The 9,827-nt window shown below is 65.4% G+C and overlaps 5 protein-coding genes across 5 annotated transcripts in view; 2 read left to right on the forward strand and 3 right to left on the reverse strand.

Annotated features, from left to right (window-relative positions):
* Positions 1-1,324, reverse strand: part of EMIHUDRAFT_119969 (hypothetical protein) — a gene marked incomplete at both ends in the record, with an annotated part of 3,220 nt that extends 1,896 nt beyond the window's left edge. The window contains 4 exons of the mRNA XM_005765414.1: positions 98-99; positions 433-660; positions 770-883; positions 1,220-1,324. Coding sequence (XP_005765471.1) covers positions 98-99; positions 433-660; positions 770-883; positions 1,220-1,324 — 449 coding nt within the window. The remainder of the gene's footprint in view (positions 1-97; positions 100-432; positions 661-769; positions 884-1,219) is intronic.
* Positions 1,325-1,500: 176 nt separating this feature from the next.
* Positions 1,501-1,812, reverse strand: EMIHUDRAFT_247145 (hypothetical protein; the record flags this gene model as incomplete). The annotated part of the gene is made up of 1 exon (XM_005765415.1): positions 1,501-1,812. One exon carries the CDS (start codon positions 1,810-1,812, stop codon positions 1,501-1,503), a length of 312 nt encoding a protein of 103 aa, XP_005765472.1.
* Positions 1,813-5,771: 3,959 nt separating this feature from the next.
* On the forward strand, positions 5,772-6,736 carry EMIHUDRAFT_445920 (hypothetical protein). Its single transcript, XM_005765416.1, has one exon. The coding sequence runs from the start codon at positions 5,805-5,807 to the stop codon at positions 6,249-6,251; it is 447 nt and encodes a 148-aa protein (XP_005765473.1). The 5' UTR covers positions 5,772-5,804; the 3' UTR covers positions 6,252-6,736.
* A 366-nt stretch (positions 6,737-7,102) lies between these two features.
* On the reverse strand, positions 7,103-7,509 carry EMIHUDRAFT_247148 (hypothetical protein; the record flags this gene model as incomplete). Its single annotated transcript, XM_005765417.1, has 2 exons — positions 7,103-7,308; positions 7,419-7,509. The coding sequence occupies 2 exons, from the start codon at positions 7,507-7,509 to the stop codon at positions 7,103-7,105; spliced, it is 297 nt and encodes a 98-aa protein (XP_005765474.1).
* Positions 7,510-8,549: 1,040 nt separating this feature from the next.
* Positions 8,550-9,827, forward strand: part of EMIHUDRAFT_445922 (hypothetical protein) — a 2,918-nt gene continuing 1,640 nt past the window's right edge. Inside the window, exons 1-5 of the mRNA XM_005765418.1 lie at positions 8,550-8,713; positions 8,789-8,940; positions 9,061-9,149; positions 9,306-9,389; positions 9,654-9,715. Of these exons, the coding sequence (XP_005765475.1) occupies positions 8,554-8,713; positions 8,789-8,940; positions 9,061-9,149; positions 9,306-9,389; positions 9,654-9,715 (547 nt within the window). The 5' untranslated portion in view covers positions 8,550-8,553. The remainder of the gene's footprint in view (positions 8,714-8,788; positions 8,941-9,060; positions 9,150-9,305; positions 9,390-9,653; positions 9,716-9,827) is intronic.

Here is a 9,827-nt window from a genome sequence, read left to right on the forward strand (position 1 = left end):
TCTAGGGCCCGTCACGTTTGCAAGAGTCGCGGGGGGCGAGAGGTCGAGCGCGTGCAGCCAGAGCAGCGCGTGCTCGAGCGGCAGCGAGTGCCAGGACACCTTTGGAGGAGAGGGGGGGAGATGTGGAGATGGCAGGTCGGCGCCGAGATGTGGGGAGATGTGGGGAGATGTGGGGAGATGGCAGGTCGGCGCCGAGATGTGGGGAGAGGTGGGGAGAGGTGGGGAGATGGCAGGTCGGCGCCGAGACGTGGGGAGATGTGGGGAGAGGGGGGGGAGAGGTGGGGAGATGGCAGGTCGGCGCCGAGATGTGGGGAGATGTAGGGAGAGATGGGGAGAGATGGGGAGAGATGGGGAGAGGTGGGGAGAGATGGGGAGAGATGGGGAGAGATGGGGAGGGATGGGGAGAGGTGGGGAGAGATGGGGAGATGGCACCTCGGCATCGTGCAGCGGCGAGAAGAGGAACTCGTCGCTGTCGACGTCGGCGCTCGCGGCGCCGGCCCCGCTGCCGCCGCCGCCGCCGCGGCTGCCGCCGCCGCTCGCGCCGACCGGCGGCGCGGAACGGCAGAGGAGGGAGCGGCGGGACGCGACCTTGCGGTAGAAGGTTGCAAAGAAGGGGCCGCCGACGTCGAAGTACAGGGCGCAGTGCGCGACGCCGAGCGCCTGAGAGCGAACGCGCCGACCATAACAGCCGCCGCGCTCAAACGAGCTATTCCTCCGGCCGCCGGGCGGGCGCCTCTGGCAACGAGCGGCGCAGGAGCAGCGTCTCGACAAAGTACTCTGTGGCGTCGGGCGAGTAGATGCAGCGGAGGAGCGGCTCGACACTCGGCCGCCAGAGCGCGTGCGGCAGGATGATGCACGGGTCGCCTCTCCACCGCACGGTGTCCTGTCGTGGTGGGTGGGTGGGTGGGTGGGTGTGGGTGTGGGGGGGGGGGGGGGGGATGGGGGGGGGGGGGGGCCCCTTTGAGGAGGAGCGGGAGCGAGGGCAAGGGCAAAAGTGGGAAACGGAGGGGCCCCCACCCTTGTGCCCCCCCATTTGGGCTTGCTTTCTTTTGAAAAGGGGGGGGGGGGGGGGGGGGGCCCAAAAAAACCCCTTATTTATAAAAAAAGGGGGCAATCCCCCCTTGGGAGGGGGAATTTCCCCGGAAAGGGGGGGGGGGGGGCCCCCCCCCAAAAAGGGCCCCCCCCCCCCCTTCCCCCGGTGCCTCGCGGAGCCGCTGACCGGCTCGTCCTCGAGCGAGCTTGCGTTCAAAAGGGACGAGAGGAGTGTCGCGTCAGAGACGGACCCGACACGGACCCCGCCCAAGGACGGCGGATCTCGGAGCATCTCGGGATGATCTGGGCGCGCCAATCAAATCTTCGAGCGGAATCGTCTCGACGTCATCTGCAGCAGCAGCAGGCGCGGCCTCCTCCGCCGGGTTACCAAAAAACGTCTGCAGCGCAGTAGCGGGAGAGGAAGACGAGGCTCCGGACAGTCCGACGCTGCAAGCAGCCGGCGCGTCGTCAGCCGCCGCCGCCCGCCGGCTGGCTGCCGCACGCGTCCTCGCTGCGGCCGCGTTTGGAACCGGTTTCGCGGCCGGTGACGATCCGCAGCGTCCATTGCGACGACTGCTCGTCCGCCCAGTCCGTGTCGAGCGGCCCGCCGTGCGCAGTCGTTGCCGTGTGAAGGGGAGCACCCGCCGCGGCCGCCGCAGCCGTGGCCGCCTCATTGCCGCGTTGGCTGCCCGAGGAGCTCGGGTCGGATCGGCTCGAGGACTGGCGCCCGTCGCGGTCGCGTCGCCGCCGCTGCCGGAGGCCCTGGATGTGGGCCAGCATCGCCGTGAGTTTGCTTGACGCGCTATTTTTTTTTGTCTTTTAACCCTAGTGGGTGGATAACCTGTCAGACAGGCGGTCTCGCGGAATCTCGCGTTGACACAACCGCGGTGCGCGCCCTGTAGGTCGCCAGACCAAACCGCGCCGGCCTGGCCATGCCCGCATAGTGGACATTGACGGGTCCGGTCGGTTCCGCGCACGCTCATCGCCCGGATCGGCTGCGCCGCGCTGCTCTCGACGGCCTCTCGAGCGGGCGCAGCGCACACGCGGCACGGCGAAGGAGGGCGCGATACTCCACCGGTTCTTCGGCCGTCTGCCTCGGCGCACGACCCGCGGGGCACGTGCGCGCCTCGAGAAGCTCCGCCGCCCCGCCCGGTGCTGCCCACCCGCCTTCGGTGGCACCCGCCGACGCGCAGGCGCTCGCGCCGGGTGCGGCTCCTCGGCGACGTCGAGCGTGGTGCCCGACGGCTCAGGAGCCTTCTACCATCAACCACTACCACGGCCGCCACCGTCGGCGCCTTCGCTCGAGCTCTCCGAGGCCGCGTTCTGACCTCGTGCCGCGGCTGTCGTCGCTGCAGCAGCGACGAGGGCCGCGGCAAGGGGTGCAGCGGCGACGGGCGGGGCGGAGAGGCGCGGCCAGCTACCGGGCTGTTGCCCCCGCCTACCGCGTCGGGCCCCTGCACCCGGAGGCGGCTTGCGGCAGCCTTCCCGTGTCTCCGTGCGACCCGATGGGGTAGCCGGCCAAAACGCGCGCGTCTGTGAGATTTCCGGACTTTGAGTGTGCACCGCGGGAAATATCAAAGTGAGAGTGTACCAAAGTTAGTAGGTCATTTTGAAGGGTTGGTATAGGCCTTTCACTGGTGGGTAGCCCGGGCGTCGCGCGGTACGCGCCGGGCCGTCAGCGCCTTTCGAAAACAGCGACACTATCCACCTACTAGGGTTAAGAGTTCTTTTTCTTTTGCGGTGAGCAGTGGCTCGACGGGACGCGGCTCGAAGGGCGACTCCCGCGGAGGCACGGCTGGCACCCGTGGCGCGGGGCTCGTCTTCGGAAAGACCAGGATCGCCGGCTCGCCGCGGATTTTCTTTTTGGATAGTAAAATTCTTTTTTAGAGGTTGAGCCAGGGAGGATGAGCCCGCCTGGCCTGCCCGCCTGGCTGATAAGATCTTTTCACCTTGACTTGGTGGAGTACAGGCGCGGGGGGCGTGTGGCTGAGACTCGGCTCGTGAGCCCCGCAGACTCTCGCCTGCTAACCCCGAAGGGGCTGCCGTCCTGCGTCCACCCGTCGCTGCTCGGGCCGGGGGAGGGGGGGAGACCTCCTGTTCCTCGCGGAACGGGAGTAGGCCCCTCCTTGTCCGGTCAGGAAGCAGGGCGGTGGTCGTGCCATCGTCGCTTCGAACTCGAAACCACCGACACACGCCGCATTCGTCGCCGGCGCGCGACAGGCTCCCGTCGGCCGGACTGCCCTCGACAAGTGGGTGTCGCCAACCAAGGCGACACGCGCTCGAGGGTAGGGCCGACGGGACGCGGCTCGAAGGGCGTGGCTCCGCAGCGCGACTGGCACTCGTCGCAGAGGCCTCGCATTCGACAAGTCGGGAACGGCTCTACCCGCAACTTTATCGCTAACACGCGCGCACCGCCGAGCCTGCGGCGGGCGCGCTGCAGCCGCACGTCTACCTTCGTCATAGTGCCACGACGTGCGGCCTAGAATTAGCACACGTGCCTCTGTTCGCAAACACTCACACATTGAATTGTCCATTAAGGTTCTTCGGGCCCCTTTAGGGGGGCAAACCCTGCCCGGCCCCTAGGACCCCAGGTAAGGCCCAGGTGTGGCCTAGGGCATCAGAAGGGACCAAGAGGAGTCCAGTCTGAGCCATAGAGCCCATGTCTTTGCCCCCGAAGGTCGCGTTCAAATGCCCGGAACGGACGTCACAGTGGTGTCCGGCCGGCGCAGCGCCGCGCCTTCTTGGCTGCTTCGTCGGCCTTCTTGGCTGCTTCGTCAGGCGTCAACCTTCGCACCTGTACGCGACCCTCCTCGCCGGCCTCCGGAGTGGGTTGGACCTCTCCACGCCGTCGACCCATACTGCTGTGCGCGAGGCGGAACGGCATCGCACCCCAAGAGCCGGCAAACTTGAGCGTGGTGCGCACCTGTGTGAACGCGCGGGCCTTCTAGGCCCGCGGGTAGTCTCACCCCATCCCCAGGGCCTCCAGGGCTCGCACCTCAACCTCTCACAGACCAGCGCACAGCGCCATAGGAGGTATTTTCTTCTCAATAACAAGGCTGTGAACATAGGACGTATTTTCTTGTCAATAACAAGGTCTGTGAAACAGAATGTTCAATCTCAATGTCCCACCCCCCTGCGCGCGGGCCTTCTAGGCCCGCGGGTAGTCTCCCCCCATCCCCAGGGCCTCCAGGGCTCGCACCTCAACCTCTCATATACCAGCGCAAAGCGCCATAGGACGTATTTTCTTCTCAATAACAAGGTCTGTGAATCTAGGCCCGCGGGTAGAAGCAGAGAGAGATCTCACGCCGCGCGTAGGGCCCTTAGGGGCCTAGAGAACACAACCCCCTCTCCCTCGTTTCTCCCAGTAAGTAAGCTAAAAGTACGTGCAAGCACCCATCCGAGTCTCGAGAGTGGGTCTGCTGCCACATTAACTCACTTGAAACGGACACCTTCCCACTTCCAGATATCATCTGTCGAATATCGGAACGGGTTCGCGGGGGGGTCTCAAGGGGGGTCAGCTGGTCACCAGTCAGTGGTCAGAAGTTGCCGCGGTGGTCGGCACCTGCGAAGCACGCTATAGGACCAGCCGCGAACCTCCGCGTCATGTCGGCAAAACAGCCGGACGGTGCGACTCATCGCAGTGGAGAGGGAGAGCAGCAGATCGCGGCACTCAGCAGCCCCGCACCCGCACATCCATCACCTCTCCAAGCACTCGCCCCACTTGCGCTCTGGCCCCGCTTTGCCTGGCAAGGCAGAGATGCCAGTCCCCAAGCCTACCGATCTGGCCCGCCGGAGGAGGAGCCGCATCGTCCGCCTATCATCAAGCGGCGGCGCCAGGCCGGGGAGTCCCGGGAGGAGGATGTGGCTCGCGACGAGCCCGCCGAGCTCAGTCTGGCCCTGGAGGCGGTGCCGGAGGCGGACGACCCGTCGCCCCTCATGATCTACCCCCGTTTCGGAGTGCTGCCGCGCACCTTTGAAGAGGCCGAGACGCGCGCCATGCCCCGCTCCGGGGCATTCTGACTCGCGTATGGAGAGGTGGCGGACAGCGAGCTCGTTAGTCGCAGGGGGCCCCCACGCATGCAAGAGTGCGGAGCCATTGTACATTCAGGCGCCCGCGACGGAGCTCTTCAGGAGCCACAGCTTAGATTGCTACATAGCGCTCGTTAGTGTAACCGACGACCAGATGTTGTCGTAAGTTAGATGTCATGACCTGACGGGCAGTGTGCTGTGTCGCACGCCGCGGGAGAGTCGCGGTGCTCGCGTGTGTGTGATCGCCCGGGATCGGCGTCGGGAAGGGAGCTAAGCGGGTCCGCAGTACAAGCGACCGAACGATTCAAGAAGGGATCCCAGCTGCTTGCGCTGCGGAGCTCGACGGAGAGCAGCGTACGGAGGTCTCTCTCACGTGCCTCAGCCTGCAGCTTGGCAGCTCAATGGCCCACACGCGACACGCCTCCAAGTGCCTGTCGCCACGGCATCCAGACCGTGGTCTGGAGCACGTTGGTCCTGGACCTCGAGGTCACCGAGCGGTGAGACACCTGGAGAGAGCAGCATTCGACACTGAACGCAGTCGTTCCAAGCCGCGTAGACACGGGGTCCTCCCTTGTTTGTTTGTCCTTGGACCCTGCGCCGCTTCGTTCACCGTCTCGATGGGCTTATTCTCGCCTGGCCACACACACACACACACACACGCACGCCTGGCTTTCGTCAATAATGTATTTTTTCCGCCAAGGCGTGAGAGGTGATGATGACGCGGCGATTTGTGGTTGAAAGAGATGACTGTGACACAGCCGACGCTCTCGCGCCTCGGGGAGGTGGGCCTCACCGTCAGCCCAAAGCTGTCGCCGCGCCTCGCCGACACTTCAATCCGGCTTGAGCACGCGCTCACAAAGGACGTGCTCAACCGAAAGCTCTCCGAGCGCCCGTCACTGCGGGACCTCGTCGACGCGGGGGTGATGAAGCCAACTTCGCTCTCCGTCTCGCCGTGTCTGGCGGGGCCGGCCGAGAAGCTCGAGCTTAGCCTCCGGCACGACCGGCTCGGTCGCAAGCTTGGGCGGCGGCCTTCTCGCGAGCTCGTCACCGAGGCGCACATTCTCCGGACTGCAAGCCACCTGGATCCCTCGCTGGCACCCGCGGCCGACGCTCTGCAGCAGCAGCGCAAGCGCGATGCCGCCTCCGACCGCCTCCGCTCGTGCGGCATCTCGACCGCGATCATGGTCTGACGGACAGCGGCGGCAGAAATGCAGCGGCTAGCTGCACTGTCAACTGCGTCAACGGGACACGCCCCGCCAGAACTCTCAGAGCGTGATCATGGTGACGGACGGAACTTACCAGGAGCGGACGCGGCGTGGCTCTAGGAAGCCGCTACCAGCATGTCCTGTGATCACCTGTAAATGCACACCTTGCCTCCTGCTCCGCCGTCTGTTGATCACATGCATGTGCACCCGCGTACAACATACATGGCCATACACACTCATATGGAGCATGCAGAGGAACAGTAGAGCCCTGTGTCTTGACATGATGTGAGAGTGCGCGCTAGGAGTCGTGACACACGCGCGACGCGGAGATGCAGGTGGCCCCCGGGGGGTGCAGTGTGCACGTGTGTGGAGGGCCCCGCCCCCACACGCGCCGCGCGAAGACGAAGAGAGAGATCGAGAGTGGGCTCTTCTATCTCTCGTACTTCTCTCTTGTTGCATGTACATGTAGTATTTGGCATGCAAAAAATCGTCGGCCACATGCGGCTGCGCGGCGAGAGCAGCGAAACGCACACACCTCACACGCTGGCGTCTGCGGCCCCGAGAGACGCCCGGCCGGAGTGCGGAGAGCCGAGAGCTCAGTGAATATGCACACGGCGCCACAGTGAGTCCATGGCAAGTACATCACGTAGCACACCCGCCGAACCATGGTTAGTGTCAACAGCATGCGCTACACGCCGGCGGCAGCGGAGCAGCAATTGCTGATGCGGAGAGAGAGAGAGAGAGAGAGAGAGAGAGAGAGAGAGAGAGAGAGAGAGAGAACGAGAGAGGGCGAGAAGAGAGCGAGGACGAGAGAGAGAGGCGAAGGAGCGTCCCTCCTAGAAGGTTGGGCCCCACTCAAACCCAGAGGGCGGCGGCATGTCCGGCGGCGGCGGCGCCTTCTTCTCAGCGGCCGGCGCCTCCTTCTCCTCCACGGCAGGCGCTTCCTTGGCCTTGGAAGCCTTCTTCTTGCCGCCGCCCTCCTTCGCCACGAGCAGCGCCCTGCGGGCGCCCGCGGGCACCAAAGGGGCCAGCACCGTCGGTCCTAAGGAGGACACAGGCGGAAGGAGAGGAACTGCCTGAGCACCCGGCGAAGACAGGGACGAAAGCAGAGAAGCCGCCGCAGTGAGGCGAAGAGCGGGCGTGCACGCGCACCGGTGGTGGTCGCACGCAGCTGCTGCGGCGCCAGCTGCTGCGGGCTGAGCAGGAAGCCTGCCGAGCTCACACAGGTCAGAAGTGCCGACATGCTCATCTCGCCCGATTTTTCTTTTTCGGACCCCTGTATTTTGGCAAATCACCCTATCTGTCGATATCTGGTGAGCCGGAACCCAGCGGCGCGGCAATTTTTTTCCAGTCCGAGCCTGGCACATACATCCCCACCCCCTTCTGTCCTAAATCCAGCAGCGCGTGGTGCTTTCGAGATCGCAGGAGCGCTGGATCGATCCCAGGCTGGTCGGTGACCACACAAGGCTATCCTCTCGAGATCCATCTCGGCAGGTCAGTGGCCACACAGGACACAATCTCGCAGCGAGAGGGAGATGGACGCATTGCTGCCGTCGGATCTATTCGAGGAGCCGTCAAACGCCGAGAAGGTAGGCGCATGCTGGTCCACCGTGACCGACGAAGACTGGACTTGTGCAGCTTGCGGCATGGAGAAGGTATTTGCCTCGAGGATGTCCTGCTTCCGCTGCGGAGCGGCGCGACCAGGTCGAGCGCCAGGAAGCAGCGAGAGGCGGCCTCGAGATGATTATCAGCACAGGCGTGATGATGATCGGCGTCATGATGACCGGCATGGCGATTGGCGAGGACGCCGGCATGACGATCAACGCCACTATGAGGAGCACCGGGGGCGCGAAGACCGTCGGAGCGAGTTTGATCGCAGCCGTGAGCGCTTTGGCGTGGGGCGCCGCCTCCACCAACCGAGTAAGCCGCAGCCGCGCGATCCGCTGGCCTTCGAGCGCAGGCCCGGATGGACAGCACACGACGAGCGGCCACGGGTACGCCGCCGCGACGGCCGCTCGGGGCCTGGATTTGTGCCGAACAAGCCACCGCCCGAATGCAGGAACAAGGTGCCGTACAAGGAGCGCAGCTTCGCGGCCCAAGCGGCCGCGGGCGACCCCTTCGCTCTGAAAGTGGAGCGGGAGAAGGCGGCGAGAGAGGAGGAAGTAGGAAGAAGAAATCGGGAAAGCAAGCTGTGAGGTGTGAGGCTGCGTAACCCGCGTCTAAGGAGTTTATGGCTTGCTCCTTCGAGCTGTGTTTCTTCATCTCGAGCCGAATGAAGCTTGGTGTCATGATCTTGCTTGCGCGGCCGCTGCGGACAGGCGAGCTGGAGAGGCTGCACCGCCACAGGTACGTCGTCGTGCCAGACTGGCTCACGCGTGCGCAAACCGGAAGGCTGCAGGCGGACGCGGTCGCCGTCGGCGCCGACAGTGGATTTGAGTCCGCCGTCGGCAACGCACCTGGACCAGCCGCGCTGGACCGCTTTCGGACCTCCTCGGTGATCGGACGCGTCTCTCGGTACATAGGCTCCGTCAACTTTGGGACGGCACGCGTCGACACTGAAGTGCGGCGATCTCGTCAGTGCAGCATCTACCCGCCGCCTCGCAACGCCGCCGGCTCCGTCACTGAGCGCGATGGACTCGTCAGCGCGGTGAACGGACTGCGACGCGAGCTGGAGGTGTGTGCCATCGAACACTGCCTCGCGGCCATCCTCACTCGCCCGCGCCGCTTCTCCTCCAGCCAGACTCGTTCGACTCTAGCCACCGACCAGCGCCGACACCCGACCGTCGTCCGTCAGGCTGCGGCGCTGCCGGCGCTGCCGCGGCTCGCGCCCTTCGAGACGGAGCTCAACTACCTTCTCTACCCGATCGGCGGCCACTACAAACGGCGCGCCGACCCGGCCGCGGTGGGACGGGCTCTCCTGCGGTCGGCGCCAAGCGTTCTTGGACCTCCTCTCGCCTGTAGGTAGCAGCTCGACCAGCCGGCCTGCGCCCTCCTCCCCTCGGACCTCCTCGGAGCTCGGACGCGCCTCGGGTACGGTAGGCACCTCGACCAGCCGCGCGGGAATAGCGGCTGGCAGCGGCAAGGCCGACGGGCAGCCGACGGCGGCTCCATCTCCGGCGGCAGGTCTCTTCCTCCCTCTTCTCCTCCCTCCTCCCTCCCTCCCTCGCTCGCTCTGCCCTCTGCGCCCTCCTCCCTCCTCCCTCCTCCCTCCCCCCTCCTCCCTCCCCCTTCCCCCCTCCCCCCTCCTCCCTCCTCCCTCCTCCCTCCTCCCTCCTCCCTCCTCCCTCCTCCCTCTTCCCTTCCTCTCTACGACCCCTTTCCCCTTCCCCTTCACCCGCCATATATCCCCCCCCCCCCCTTCCCCTCCGCCCCGCCCCGCCCCTGCAGCCTGCGCCGCGTGGTCTCCTTCATCCTCTACCTCAACGACGAGTGGGAGGACGCTGACGGAGGCGCGCACTCGCTACACACACAATACACACACGCACACACACACACACACACACACACACACACACACACGCACACACGCACACACACGCACACACACACACACACACACAC

This window comes from Emiliania huxleyi, assembly GCF_000372725.1.
Source record: "Emiliania huxleyi CCMP1516 unplaced genomic scaffold EMIHUscaffold_552, whole genome shotgun sequence".
In the NCBI taxonomy this organism is placed as follows: Eukaryota; Haptophyta; order Isochrysidales; family Noelaerhabdaceae; genus Emiliania; species Emiliania huxleyi.